Source organism: Megalobrama amblycephala, linkage group LG7 (assembly GCF_018812025.1).
Source record: "Megalobrama amblycephala isolate DHTTF-2021 linkage group LG7, ASM1881202v1, whole genome shotgun sequence".
In the NCBI taxonomy this organism is placed as follows: domain Eukaryota; kingdom Metazoa; phylum Chordata; class Actinopteri; order Cypriniformes; family Xenocyprididae; genus Megalobrama; species Megalobrama amblycephala.
Genome location: NC_063050.1, coordinates 50,693,445 through 50,709,337, shown reverse-complemented (window position 1 = coordinate 50,709,337; position 15,893 = coordinate 50,693,445). Strand labels below are relative to the sequence as shown.

Sequence of the window (15,893 nt, the reverse complement as noted above, 5' to 3'; positions counted from 1 at the left end):
TATGAAAACTGATGGTCGAATTGAATTTAGCCAAGGAAGAACACTGAGGTACGTCTTTATTTTTATGTCGTCTTACGTTTGAATAACTAAATTAATGCTATGCTATTTAAGTCACTATATTCTGATTATAAACCAAGTATTACTCTATTGATGCTCAACACACCAGCAAGTGACATCTCGCCGGAAGTTAGTTTTCCAGCTGGCTTATATTATTGCGGAAGTTCTAAAGAACGCTCCGTGCATATGGTATGCATTGACGTCACTTTCCCATCGGAACGCGCTCCCTCAGCTGGACTGAGTGGCAAAAGAACCTGCTGCATGACTGGATTTAATAGGGGAAACTGTGAAAAAGCGAGTAAAACTAACGAATTACACTAAAGGTTGGGCTCGAAAGTGTTCCTTAGCATGTCAAAGAAAACTTATCCATGGATATTGACATGCAGACACGTCTGATTTCGACGCCGGGGAAATACATAAAGCAAAATCTGCCTGTGAACGCTTTATATAAATACAATATAGGTAGGTCTGAATAATCGGAGTGGTCACTTATATCAATGCTATATATATATATATATATATATATATATATATATATATATATATATATATATATATATATATATATATCGTCATATCGTCCAGCACTAAAACTTGTATAGTTTTTGTCAGTGTTTATTTAAAAACACCCGATTATGCAGAATATAAGATGGTAAATATTTAATTGACGGGTTGTCAACATTAACAATACAATATATAGGGTATATTTTACCCCAAAATCCAACATTTCATAAATGCAAATCCACGTTTTTCTGCCTGAAGTCCATTTTTTTTCTGTGAATTGCAGCAATCAATTTGCTTCTTTTTTTTTCTGTAGCTTTTGGCATTCTGTAAAAATATATCTCAGATTTTGTGTCAAATCTACTTGTACAGTCAATTGCAAAGCTCTTTCCCATTTTGGATGTGTTTTGTGTGTTTTTCGCTGCATTCATGCTGAAAACCAATGCTGCGGCTCAGTCTTTTTGCCACTCAGTGGGCGTAACCGCAGTCATAACGGCCGACGGTGACATCACGTGCATAACTTTATAGCCAATTGGGCAGGTTTTGTGAAAACCTGGCAACCCTGTCAGAGCCGTTAAATAAATTGTAGCGGTGAATGAGAATGTGTTTCAATTTGCACAAATAGCTAAGGAAAAACTCCACAATAGTGTTTACATAACTTTCAAAAAGAGGGAAAAAATTAGAAAGCGACTGATAACGGCAGTCAGATGAGAAAAAGATTTTTTTACCGTCACTCCCATACAGGGTTGCCAGGTATTCACAACAAAACCCGCCCAATTGCTCCTCAGAACCAGCCCAAAACTAGACCAATAGTATTTCAGGGGCTTCCCTGGTAAAATTCGCATTCCAGAGAATAGCATGTTATTTTGGGTCGATTCAACCCCACGAACACAAAAAACAACCCTCGGCAACAGTGTAAAAGTAGCCCAATTGACCCTTCGCTGGGAGTTTGATTGACAAGCGATCTAACCAATCAGAATGCCGAATCCGCCATTTTGTCCGACAAAGCAGTCAGGAGTTAGAAGATTAACCTCGGTGGACTTGAACTTGTAAAATGGTGTGTACTGACGTCTTTCCACGTTTGAAACGACATTCCTTCTGATGTTCATTCATGTTTATTTGATGCTATAAATGAACTAGTAGGAAGAGATGATCGCTTTACGAGCCGCTTGAGCTGAGGCGCTACAGCGAATCTGTCACGACACATTAAAGAGCCACAAAACGGTTTTTATTGTTTGAATTTCTTAAAAAACTACACATTTTTAAAGCTAGGACTTTGTTTAATATCATAAGTAACCTGCTCTGTCTTGTCTGTCGACGTGTTGTCAGTGTCCTCTTCGCTCCGCGATGTATTTTTCACTGCGTGTGGCGTGACAGCGCCATGGCTTGTTGGACAAAGCAACAGTAACTAAGGAGGGGCGGGTCTTTGCGAAGGGTCAATTGGGCGGGTTTTGTGAAAACCTGGCAACCCTGTCAGAGCCGTTAAATAACAAATAGCTAAAGAAGTAACCCATCGTTTTTCGCCACATTCACGCTGAAAACCAATAGGCCTACCGCCACTCACTCTTTTTGCCACTCAGTGGGCGTAACCGCAGACATAACGGCCGACAGTGACGTCACAACTGGCAGGTTTTGTCATAGACATATCCGGTTGTTAAGTCTGACGTCACGCGGCAGCGCTTCCGGGTCCTAACGCTCTATCTCATACCACAAGAAAACAACAAATGGTGCTGATATACACACATGATGTGGTGTAATACTACAAAAAAATTATAATCATAACCTTTATCTCCATACCAAAATTCCAGATGGCCAGACAATGATTCATCTTTTATAAATCGTTAAAATGTTAATGTCTGTGACGCAGTGAACACGGAGACTGTTGTGTAGACTGTAAGTATTTCAAATGTTTAACTTTTTAAAATGATTGATGTTTAAAATGAATAAATAGCACTCATAAACGGTCGTCGATGGCATTCTCAAGTGAAATGAGTCGAGGCTTGGACCCGGAAACGGCGTTCCTTACGTCATGACTTAACAAGCGGATATTGTTTATTATATGTCTATGGGTTTTGTTCTGTTGTGAAAACCTGGCAACCCTGTCAGAGCCGTTAAATAATTTATAGCGGTGAACGAGTATGTGTTTCAGTTTGCACAACAAGCATTATTATTATGTTATTTTTCTTTGTAATTTGATGTAACGTTAATATAATACTAAGTATAGTGTTATAAATGTACATACATTTAAAAAAAAAATGAAAATATAAAAAACTTTGCAGGATTACGGTATTGATGACCGTTAAAACGCGTCATCACAGTCTGTGAAAAGGGTCTATTTCTAAAAAAAAAAAAAAAAAAAAAAAAAAAAATATATATATATATATTAATTAATACGTACTATAAAAAGAATATCAAAACAAATAATTGGTAAATAAACAATCTAATAAATGTGCGCTGCAGCCAGCAGATGTCACCCACGGACGCAGTAAACACTGAACATGTGACACTGTAAGAGCCTGTAAGATCCACAGTGTGTTTCTGTTTTTTCTAATAATCCATGACGAGCCTCTCCTGACCAAACCCCGTCATCAACAACACACACAAACAACACTGGACGAGTCACAATGGCGAGCAGACGGGCCTCGGTGTCTTCCTCTTCGGCGGGTCTGGAGGCCTGGTTCCCCGCGCCTGGCAGCGGGGAGGATGAGCCGGAGCTGCGGCGGCTGCGGGAGCGGCTACGCGGGTGGCTGTCGCAGTGCGAGCCCGCGGTGATCTACGCGCAGCGGCTGCTGGTGTGGGAGAGGCCGCTGCACAGCATCATCGCCGCGCTCGCGCTCAACACGCTGTTTTGGTGAGGCACGCTCGGTTTCGGCGAATGAAGCGGTTCATTGGGAAGGGACGGTGTTAATCCTCAAGAGTAGCTCGTAATCTGGTTAATCTGCTCGTTAGTAGATGCTTCAGGTCGAAGGTGCTCCGTGTTGCTTTTGTGGAAGCCTCGCTACTTTTACCGTGGTGTTGCTATGGACATGTGCTATGTTTTTAGATTACCATGGTATTCTTGGGGAACCATGTTAATATCATAGTATACATTCATATACCATAGTATTACCATGGGGTTTGGACATATATCATGCTACATAACAAGTCATCCTGTACAATAACATTACCACATGATTACTGTGGCATACTATTACCAAAAATACTATGGTAGTACTATAGTACAGTCATGGTACTTTGTATATGCCATGAATGTCGTATTCATATACAGTACCATGGTATTTACACTGTACTGAAAGATTTAAGAATACAATGATATGTGTTCAAAAAACATGGTACTTCTTTTGTAAGGGGTAAATACAATGTTGTATGATTATGGTTTGTTATTAGACTATTATTATGGTAATACCATGTTTGTTTCGGGCATTTATCATGGTATTACTATCTATATTATATCAGTTTTATAATATAACACATATTATTGTAATATATATTATTAATTATTATTAATTGTGTTTACTAACACATGCATATACGTGTATATAGTTAAGGGAAAAAAATCTTAAATATATATACATGTATGTGTATATAAATACAAAATAAATATGCATAGTATGCACACATATATTATGTAAACATTGAACAGCCCTTATTATTATTATTATTATTTATTTATTTGATCAAAAATACAGAAAAAAAACAGTAATATTGTGAAATATTATTGCATTTTAAAATTATGGTTTTCTATTTTAATATACTTTAAAAATATAATTTATTCTTGTGATCAAAGCTGAATTTTCAGCATCATTACTCAAGTCTTCAGCGTCACATGATCCTTCAGAAATCATTCTAATATGATTTTGATACTCAGTTATTATCAATGTTGAAAACAGTTGTGTTGCTTAATATATTTTGGAAATTGTGATACTTTTTTTCAGGATTCATTGATGAATAAATAGTCAAAAAGCACAGCATTTATTCTAAATTGAAATATTTTCTACAATATACTTGACTTTTTGTCAATTTAACACATCCTTGCTGAAAAAAAATATTAATTTCTTTCAAAAAAAGAAAGAAAAAATTACTGACCCCAAACTTTTGAACAGTACTGTATATTGTTACAAAAGATTTAATTTAAATAAATGCTGCTCTTTTTTAACTTTTTATTCATCAAAGAATCCTGAAAAAATTTATTACGTTATAAAAAAATATTAAGCAGCACAACATTTGTAATAAATCAGCACATTAGAATGATTTCTGAAGGATCATGTCACACTGAAGACTGGAGAAATGATGCTGAAAATTCAGCTTTGCATCACAGTCACAGACATAAATTATATTTTAAAGTATATTATAATAGAAAACCATTATTTTAAATTGTAATAATATTTTACAATATTACTGTTTTTTTCTGTATTTTTGATCAAATAAATGCAGGCTTGATGAGTAGAACAGACTTCTTTCGAAAACATTAATTATAGTAATGTTTCCAAACTTTTGAATGGTAGTGTATATATACACAAACCCGATTCCAAAAAAGTTGGGACACTGTACAAATTGTGAATAAAAACAGAATGCAATGATGTGGAAGTTTCAAATTTCAATATTTTATTCAGAATACAACATAGATGACATATCAAATGTTTAAACTGAGAAAATGTATAATCTTAAGGGAAAAATAAGTTGATTTTAAATTTCATGGCATCAGCACATCTCAAAAAAGTTGGGACAAGGCCATGTTTACCACTGTGTGGCATCCCCTCTTCTTTTTATAACAGTCTGCAAACGTCTGGGGACTGAGGAGACAAGTTGCTCAAGTTTAGGAATAGGAATGTTGTCCCATTCTTGTCTAATACAGGCTTCTAGTTGCTCAACTGTCTTAGGTCTTCTTTGTCGCATCTTCCTCTTTATGATGCTCCAAATGTTTTCTATGGGTGAAAGATCTGGACTGCAGGCTGGCCATTTCAGTACCCGGATCCTTCTTCTACGCAGCCATGATGTTGTAATTGATGCAGTATGTGGTCTGGCATTGTCATCTTGGAAAATGCAAGGTCTTCCCTGAAAGAGACGACGTCTGGATGGGAGCATATGTTGCTCTAGAACTTGGATATACCTTTCAGCATTGATGGTGCCTTTCCAGATGTATAAGCTGCCCATGCCACACGCACTCATGCAACCCCATACCATCAGAGATGCAGGCTTCTGAACTGAGCGCTGATAACAACTTGGGTTGTCCTTATCCTCTTTAGATGACATGGCGTCCCAGTTTTCCAAAAAGAACTTCAAATTTTGATTCGTCTGACCACAGAACAGTTTTCCACTTTGCCACAGTCCATTTTAAATGAGCCTTGGCCCAGAGAAAACGCCTGCGCTTCTGGATCATGTTTAGATATGGCTTCTTTTTTGACATATAGAGTTTTAGCCGGCAACAGCGAATGGCACGGTGGATTGTGTTCACCGACAGTGTTTTCTGGAAGTATTCCTGAGCCCATGTTGTGATTTCCATTACAGTAGCATTCCTGTGTGTGATGCAGTGCCGTCTAAGGGCCCGAAAACCAGTATGGTTTTCCGGCCTTGACCCTTACGCACAGAGATTGTTCCAGATTCTCTGAATCTTTGGATGATATTATGCACTGTAGATGATGATAACTTCAAACTCTTTGAATTTTTCCTCAGAGAAACTCCTTTCTGATATTGCTCCACTATTTTTCGCCGCAGCATGGGGGAATTGGTGATCCTCTGCCCATCTTGACTTCTGAGAGACACTGCCACTCTGAGAGGCTCTTTTTATACCCAATCATGTTGCCAATTGACCTAATAAGTTGCAAATTGGTCCTCCAGCTGTTCCTTATATGTACATTTAACTTTTCCGGCCTCTTATTGCTACCTGTCCCAACTTTTTTGGAATGTGTAGCTCTCATGAAATCCAAAATGAGCCAATATTTGGCATGACATTTCAAAATGTCTCACTTTCAACATTTGATATGTTATCTATATTCTATTGAGAATAAAATATAAGTTTATGAGATTTGTAAATTATTGCATTCCTTTTTTATTCACAATTTGTACAGTGTCCCAACTTTTTTGGAATCGGGTTTGTATATCAGTGCTCAGCGTAAATGAGTACACCCCCTCTGAACAAATACAAAATATGTATTTTCTTTATGATCACTAATACAATTCACCGAAAGATGGCAAAACTAAAATGTATTAAACATATACATAATAAAAACTGAGAAATATTTGTCATTAATAGACATAAAATAAGTAAATTAGCCAATTTTGTTTAAATTATGGATTTGCTATGCAGGATATTCCATATTGGATGTTACATACATGACTTATTTCTATCATATAACTGAGTCATATGTTGTTTTTATAACTGAATGTGATTATTTAATCAGTGTATGTGTGTTTTAGGCTCCTGTCGTCCACATCTTTGAGACCTCTCTTCCTCCTGAGCGTGTCTCTCATTGGACTGACTCTACTGGAGAGATGGAAAGACAAGCTGCCACAGATCACTGGTAATGCATCGATACACTATACTGTGTTTTTGATTCATAGCATCACATACAACGCATACACAATAGGACTAGGCAACATAGCTTATGTAACATACCGTATGTTTTACACAATTTTGCAAATGTTTAATTTATTACTCAAATGCATTTTCTTTATAAATGTCTTTTGTTAACTGGGAACATAGTCATGGGTAAAGTAGATGCAAAATAAAAGTGTTTTCAACATTGATAATAGTTAAAAATGTTTCTTGAGCAGCAAATTAGCACAGAATGATTTCTGAAGGATCATGTGACACTGAAGACTGGAGTAATGATGCTGAAAATTCAACTTTGATCACAGGAATAAATTACAATTTTAAAATATATTCCATTGGAAAATGGTGTAAAAATGTTTCCACAATGATACGGTTTACCTGCATTAAATAAATTCATAAAATATATAAATAAATAAAAATAAACTCTGTGTTACGAAACAAGGAGGGATTGCAAAACTAGTCAATAAAATAGTATTTAGGGAGCTTAATGACCAATTAAAATGCACAATTTACAATGCTGCCTAGTTTTTGTATTCCCTGCAAAAACATCATGATGTATTTTTTTTATTTTATAAGAATGGCACAAGGCTCAGATGTTCTCAGCTTTGTTACAGGGGCCTCTTTTATTCTGTCCTCGCTCATGTTTATCCTTCTGTTCTCTACAGTGTGGCATCCAGAGGCGTCTGTCATTGAGCGGTATGTGCCTTGAATAATCTCTGCATGTCTCAACAGCACCACCGTCCCTTAAGTGTGGACGGATCCCTTGCATAATATTGGCTCTGCTGTATCTTAAGATTGTTTCCTTATTAAATTTGTACTGACTGTGCATGTTAATATTGCGCATGTTGTTACAGAGAAACGCTAACTGATCAGCCTCGTCTGTTAAGCGTGGAGGAACTCAGCCATCATCTCGCCGATAGTTACCTCACCTTCAGCCTTTACATCCAAGAAATGCTTCAGTACAAACGACAAAACCACGGCAAGGTGGGGGGAAGGATTCTGTAACCTAAATGAAATGATCCAAAAAATTATCATTCCTGCTTTTTTTCACCCTTATGTCTTTCCAAACCCGGTTTTACGTTTTTTTTTTCTGTGGAAAAAATATGATTTGGAATTAAAATATGGTTCAAAAGTTTGGGGATGGTATTTATTTGTTCATTTATTTTGTAAAGAAAGTAATACTTTTATTCAGCATGGATGCATTAAATTGATCAAAGTGCCAGTAAAGAGATTTATAAAGGTACAAAAAAGCTTGCTTAAAAAGAAATGCAGCATATTAGAATGATTTCTGTAAGGATCATGTGACACTGAAAACTGGAGTAATGATGCTGAAAATTCAGCTTTGATCACAAGAATAAATTTCATTTTTAAATATATGAACATAGAAAACTGTTATTTTAAATTGTAATAATATTTAAGAAGAGACTTCTTTCAAAAACATTTAAGAAATCTTACTGACCCCAAACTTTTAAACGGTAGTGTATGTCCAGAAAGGGTTTACTAATCAATCTTTCTGTTTCATCTTATCAGTTCTGCATCATGATGTGTTCAGGATGTTTACTGCTGGCCCTGGTTGGACATTACATTCCCGGGATTATGATCTCCTACATCATATGTGAGCAAACTTCCATCTGTTGTGTTTGTTTATTTCCATATATCACTTTTGCACACACTGATGCCCTTTTGCACCAGCTACTCAAATTATGCAACACACAAACCATTCAAGTCCACCTCTGCACTTACATAACACTAGCACACTGTATTTTGCATTGCTACTGTAAATATTAAAGAAGCAAATAAAAAGATGATTATATTGCTCCAGAAGATATAATATGGTGATAGATAGATAGATAGATAGATAGATAGATTTTTTTTTATTTAAATGGAACTAATTCAGGTTCAGTGGTGAATATTTAAGACTTAAAATTAAGTATATTTCATCATGTCACATTTCTAACATTTCTTTTTCTAGAAAGTACAGTAAAAGCAGTAATATTATGAAATATTATTTTTATGTTTTCTATTTGAATATATTTTAAAATGTAATTTATTCCTGTGATCAAAGCTGAATTTTCAGCATCATTACTCCAGTCTTCAGTGTCACATGATCCTTCAGAAATCATTCTAATATGCTGATTTGCTTGCTCAAGAAACATTTCTGATTATTATCAATGTTTTTCATGATTTTTTTGGTGAGTAGAAAGTTCAAAGGAACAGCATTTATTTGAAACAGAATACTTTTGTAAAACTTTTTTTTTTTTGTCACTTTTGTTAAATTTTATGTCCTTGCTGAATAAAAGTATTCATTTTTCTTTCCAAAAAATAAAAATCTTACTAACCCCACTTTGTATATAACATATTTATTAACATATGATTTTCTTTAGTAGTCCTTTGGGGGCTCGTCCGGGATAAATTTTATCTAATGTGGTAAAATTATGAACAAATTTAATGATAAATGAAATAATTTACCCTAGACATATTTATTTGTATTTAAACATCATAATTTGAAAATGTTTTTGGGTAACACTTAACAACAAGGTGTCATTAGTTAACATTAGTTAGCTACATTAGTTAACATGAATTAAATGTTAAAATGAACAAGACTTCTACAGCATTTATTAATCTTAGTTAATGTTAATGTTAATTTCAACATTTATTCATACATTATTAAACTCAAAAGCTGTATTTGTTAGCATTAGTTAATGCACTGTGAACTAACATGAACAAACAATGAACAACTTAATTTTTATTAACTAATATTAACAAATGTATTGCTCATTGTTAGTTCATGTTAGTTGATACATTAACTAATGTTAACGAATAAGACCTTATTGTAAAGTGTTACCCATTTTCGAACATCAAAAGTATTAAATAACTCTTACTGAGCCCAAGCATTTGAACGGTAGTGTGTGAAAAGGTTAACTGTGTGTTTCTGTCTCCTGCATTAGTGCTGAGTGTGCTGCTGTGGCCGCTGGTGGTCTATCATGAGCTGATCCAGAAAATGTACACCGGACTGGAGCCCATACTGATGAAACTCGACTACAGCATGAAAGGAGACACACAACGCCGCAAATACGACAAGAGAAGTGAGAGCGTTGCCTTTAATTAGTGTCCTAGACTGCTAATGATATCATATATATATATATATATATCAAAATAAACACGAAATACTAAAGACAGATAATATTATGTACAGTTGCATGTTGGGTTAGGAATTAAATTATAAATGGTGATAAAGATTTTAAGCTGCTAGTTAGGGTTAGAGGTTTACCAATATGAGAAAATTGTTATTTAATAGACTATATTTTGCAAGTAGTGAAATCAGGCATTAAGATGTTAATAGAGTTAAAAAAAAAAAAAAAAAAAAAAAAAAAAGTTGAGTATTCTGCTTGTACTTATAAACGAAATTACTAATCCCTAATATTATTTGCATGCATCATCAGACTGATAACAACTGATAACAAACAAAAAAATAATGATGTCGACATATTGGGCGTTTCTGCTGCTGACATCAGTAATATTGTTTACACAGAAGGTTGTTAAGTGTGTCCCTTCCTGTTAGTGTGACTCTCTCTCTCTCTCTCTCTGTGTGTGTGCATGTGTGTGTGCACGCAGAGCTGAAGAAGGAGCAGGAAGAGGGTGACGAGCCGAGGGCAGAGACGGAGAGCGAGAGTGAGGAGGAGTTGTCCTGTTTCGCTCCTACTGTGAGTGTCCTCTGACACAGGGGTCTTAGTTTCATGTTCTTTGGTGATGAGGGGTCATAACCTAACACTATATCTCATCCATATTCTATATTTAATAGACAGTGTTGGGTAGTGTTGGGGAAAGTGACCTTTAAAAGTAATGCATTACAATATTGCATCACTCCTTAAAAAAGTAACTTATTGCATTACTTAGTTACTTTTTATGAAAAGTAATGCATTACAATACTTTTGCATTACGTTTTCTCATCTAGGCTGGTTTGAAAGGTCTATTTTCGGCAAATGTTAAGACCCTTTCACAGCAAAAGTTAAAGGTCCCGTTCTTCGTGATCCCATGTTTCAAACTTTAGTTAGTGTGTAATGTTGTTGTTAGAGTATAAATAAAATCTGTAAAATTTTAAAGCTCAAAGTTCAATGCCAAGCGAGATATTTTATTTAACAGAAGTCGCCTACATCGAACGGCCAGTTTGGACTACATCCCTCTACTTCCTTCTTTAATGACGTCACTAAAACAGTTTTTTGACTAACCTCCGCCCACAGGAATACACAAGAGTTGCGTTTGTAGAGTGTGTTTGTCGCCATGTCGTCGAAACGCTGTTATTTTCATCCCGCAGTCCAATCACCGGGTCTGATTCCGGCTCAAATTGATAGGGTAAAATTAAAGACATGTTTACAATAACACTGAGCGCGTGCATCTCCACGTTATGGTAAGAGGCGTGACCTTTCCGGGCACGGTGCGCTCAGAGCTGTCGAATCACAACACAGGAACCGCTGGCACAATCAGAACTCGTTACGTATTTCTGAAGAAGGGACTTCATAGAACAAGGAAGTCATCAGCCCGTTTTTATGACAGTGGAAACAGCGGTATACAAATAAGTAAATTATGTGAAAAATACTGTTTTTTTTTTACACGCGAAACATGAACACATGTTATATTGCACACTATAAACACAATCAAAGCTTCAAAAAACCACGAAAAACGGGACCTTTAAATGAATAAACCTCAGGCTGAAGGAAGTACATATTTACGCCTGTACAGTAGAGGGCGCAGCTCAAACAAACCTCTCCGCTGTGCTGCCATTCTGGATACAGAACAGGATACAGGCAAAGGAAGCTCAACACTCTTATTTCTAAATCTAATCCAAAGTTTTTGCTTTTTAGAATGCTTGAATTAGATAATTGAAGGTCAGCAGCAAAGACATTGGATAATAAAGTGAGATTAAATGCATAAAGTATATTTGTGTAATTTAATATAGTTAATTATTACAGGTTTGCATAAAATTCTGAGATTGCATTCACAGTTTTTATTCATTTTGAGGAATACTGAATGTTTTTGTGCAAGTGAGATGAGTAAATGCATGTTCTTATTTAGTCTAGAATAACAATACCATGTTCACACAGTGCACACAACACCTCTGTGCTTTATTTCTCTCATCATGGGCACAGGAGAGCTCAGTCAATACATGTGAAAAAGTAACATGATCCTTCAGAAATCAATCTAATATTATGATTTGCTGCTCAAGAAATATTTCTTATTATTGTCAATGTTGAAAACAGTTGTGCTGCTTCATATTTCTGTGGAAACCATGATACATTTTCAGGACTTTTTAAGAATGGAAAGTTCAAAAGAACAGCATTTATTTGAATTAGAAAATAAATTTGCAAAAAAAAATCAAAAATATTTTTTAAAAAGTGCGCACATCTGACGGGCAACAAGAAGCTCAAGTGTACTCAAATACTGCAAACAATAAAAAAAATTTTTTCTTAAATAGAAAACTTTTGCAATGACATAAATGTCTTTATAAATAATGGGTCTTTGCTGAATAAAACGATTCATTTCTATTTATTAAAAAAAAAAAAAAAAAAAAAAAAAAAATCTTAGTGACCCCAAACTTTTGAAGGCTAGTGTAATTCCAGTCACTGATTGGTTTCTTCTTGGAGCAGGTGGATGTGAAGACTACGGCTCTGGCGATGGCCATCACAGACTCTGAGCTGTCCGATGAGGAGGCGTCCATCCTGGAGAGTGGAGGATTCTCCGTGTCCAGAGCCACGACACCACAGCTCACAGACGTCTCTGAAGGTACCAGTGCTTCAGTGCACCACAGTCTTAAAACTAGCTCTTTTTATGAAATTGTGTGCATTTGTGATCATTTTTTTCAGGATTCTTTGAATAGAAAGTTCAAAAGAACAGCATTTTTGTAATTAGAAATCTTTGGTAACATTATAAATGTCTTGACTGTCTCTTTTGATCAATTGAACATGTCCTTGCTGAATTAAAAAAAAAAAAAAAAACGTACTGAACTCAAACTTTTGAACAGTAGTGTATATAACGTGTATAATAACATATTTAATATATTTCATAAGATTTTCTTTAACTGTTAAATTTTACCACTCTTAATGTATCATTTATGTGAAATAATTTAGCCTGGATATCTATGTATATTTAAAAATCATAATTTGAAACTTGAAAACAAAACTTTTTTTAAAAACATTAACAAGTTTTTGAACATAAATTAATTGATAATGCAGTTTCAGTGAAAGTTTTACTGAGCAATATTAAGCAAAAAAATGCAAATATATATTAGAAACATTAAATTCTCAGCTAGTCCAGACTGTGTTCAATTAAATAAAATAAACCCCTTATTAACCCCTTATTAATTATTAAAAGCAAGTACCAAATTTCTTAGGTTAAATCTTAAATTCTGATTTTTGTTGTAATAATTTGTTGAAACTTTTGAATTAAATTTGAATTTATATGTAAATTATATTGGTGTTGTCATGATGGAATTTCCAACTTCGATACGATACCTTGAAAAATATTGATTTTCGATACCACAGGGAAAACTGACATTATCTACCGAACATACAGATAATATGTTATTTGTTGATCTTCATTGTAAAAATTAAATGAAGATTAATGCTTAAAATTAAAGTTACAAATCATATTCAGTAAAGAGCAGCGAGTGATTTTCTCTTTTGTTCTTTGATGAACATGACAGACAGCAGCAGGTTTATTAGGCTGCTGTCACTTTAAGAGCTGATGCACGGATCCAATATACTGTTACACAACATGCGTTTTCTCTCAACTATTTACTTTCCAAAACCGACTTGCTCCGTAAGACGGCCATTTTGACATAAGTTTGTATGTATTTGACTGTTTAAGCGCAATAAGCCACGAAAAAAGAAGTTCAATTTGGTACTCGCGAGCTGTTTAAGAGGCGGCTTTATGAAAGCGTCACTTATAGGTCAGTGGTTCGCACACTTTTGGTGTGAACCCAAAATTACTAAAATTATGCACAATACAAGCATTATTCAACCGGAGTGAATGAGACGAATGAGTGACAGAGGGCGGGTGTGTCACTTTGCCGTCGGAAGAGAAGAGAAAGCAAGAAAACGCAGCTCGTATCGGTGTATCAATACTGCAGAAAGGCGGAGGATTGGAACCGTTTCAGATTTTTCATTATTGATACATATATTTTTGAAAACACAATTAAATTATATGTAAAAAAAACCTTGCACAATTTCAAATTTATGTTTAAGTCTTTTGTTAAACTTTTTTGTGTAAATTTGAATTTGAGTAAATCATTTGTAAAAGATTCCTTCTTCAGTATCACTACATTTTGTGTGTAAATGTAGTGCATTCATTTTATACGAAATAAAATTGAATCGTTTAATTCAGTTGATGTAATTGAATTGTTTTGAAAGCGCCACTGAGACACACTGTTCATATTTTTTCAGGAGAATCAACCTCAGAATGACTGTTTAATTAACATTGATGATGATTCTTATTAATGCTTTCGCTCTGTTTTCATCAGCAGATCTGGATCAGCAGAGCGTGCACAGTGAACCGGAGGAGGCGTTCACTAGAGACCTAGCGGAGTTTCCGTCGGTGGACGAGATGCCTTCTATTGAACCGGGTCTGTTCCATTTCCCGATGGGCGTTATCGGGTCTGAGCAGGCGGGAGCTTCGAGCTCCGAGCTCCAGGAGGAAGCCCTGTCTCCGGCCAGCCTCCTCATCCAGCACTTAGCATCTCCGCTCCACTTTGTCAACACGCACTTCAATGGACACAGACAAGCGGCGGGGGCAGACCAAAGCATTGTGGGTACTGAGAAAGAGGGAACGGTATCAAAACCCGCTAGGTCCCTGGAAGCCCTCAGCGAGGAGATAGTGAGCACGGCCATCTCAACCGTAGTACAGAACACTCTCTCAGCCCTGTTGCGGTCTACGGAGGCCAGCGAAGGCTCGTCCATGGCTTCGTTCCTTCCCACCGAAATGCCTCCTTGCCCGATGGAATCGCCCCTCGAGTTGCCGTCTGCCCAAGAAGCCGACGTAGAGGAAGAGGACGCTGACGTCACCGAAGCGAGCATCGAAGAGCAGCCGGACGTGACGCTTGTACCCACAGAAGAAGAGGACTTTGAGCTACTGGACCAAAGCGAACTGGAACAGATGGATGAGGGGTTGGGCCTTGGTGTTGATGGACAGGAAGTGGGCGGGGCTTCCACAGACACGCCCCCAAGCAGTCAGCAGCATGCAGACCGGCAGGATTCCTAGCTTCCCATCATCTAAACTGTTTATTTTATTTATAGTCCATGTAGATACCATAACTGACATATGATTTGTGAAAGGGAATGTCGCAGTCAACTATGCCTTTCTTGTTGTTTTCGGCAGTGAGATCACTGTGATTGTTGGTGTATGTCGCAAAATGTATGACACACGTTTTTTTGACCGATCCAAATCACCTCAAATCAAGCCACTCGGATTTCGAAAGCAACTTAAAATAGACGTACAAGTTTGAATCGTTTACTGTATGCATATTTTGACAAGAGCCCTCTGGTTTATCAGTCCCACGCTGACCGTTTTCATAGGGTTTAATGCATCATGGGAACAAGCCATGTGGGCCGAGTTTTATTTGCTTGTAGGGCTGGTAGGATTTGTGCGGAAGGAGAGGCTGAGCAGGACACGACTGCAAATTCTCAACGCAAAGATTTCTTTTCATAAGAATAACTAAACTAATATATTCTATATTATATACCTATAAAGTGGATGGTCTTATTTATTAAAATTGGTTAGAGTGAAGAAT

General features: G+C 36.2%; 1 protein-coding gene across 2 annotated transcripts; it reads left to right on the top strand.

Annotated features, from left to right (window-relative positions):
* Positions 1-2,997: 2,997 nt before the first annotated feature.
* Positions 2,998-15,893, top strand: retreg2 (reticulophagy regulator family member 2). Of its 2 annotated transcripts, none has more exons than XM_048197993.1 (9): positions 2,998-3,409; positions 6,976-7,079; positions 7,777-7,807; positions 7,966-8,095; positions 8,642-8,726; positions 10,060-10,197; positions 10,727-10,815; positions 12,757-12,892; positions 14,628-15,893. In XM_048197993.1, exons 1-9 carry the CDS (start codon positions 3,183-3,185, stop codon positions 15,362-15,364), a joined length of 1,677 nt encoding a protein of 558 aa, XP_048053950.1. In that variant the 5' UTR covers positions 2,998-3,182; the 3' UTR covers positions 15,365-15,893. The 2 variants fall into 2 exon arrangements, with proteins under 2 accessions (XP_048053950.1, XP_048053951.1); XM_048197994.1 differs by having other exon boundaries at positions 3,001-3,409; positions 14,631-15,893.

Coding starts and splice junctions, on each gene's coding strand:
- retreg2 (XM_048197993.1), top strand. CDS start 3,183: ATGGCGAGCAGACGGGCCTCGGTGTCTTCCTCTTCGGCGGGTCTGGAG. Junction 7,808..7,965: donor GAGGCGTCTGTCATTGAGCG/GTATGTGCCTTG, acceptor ATGTTGTTACAG/AGAAACGCTAACTGATCAGC. Junction 10,816..12,756: donor TGTCCTGTTTCGCTCCTACT/GTGAGTGTCCTC, acceptor TTCTTGGAGCAG/GTGGATGTGAAGACTACGGC.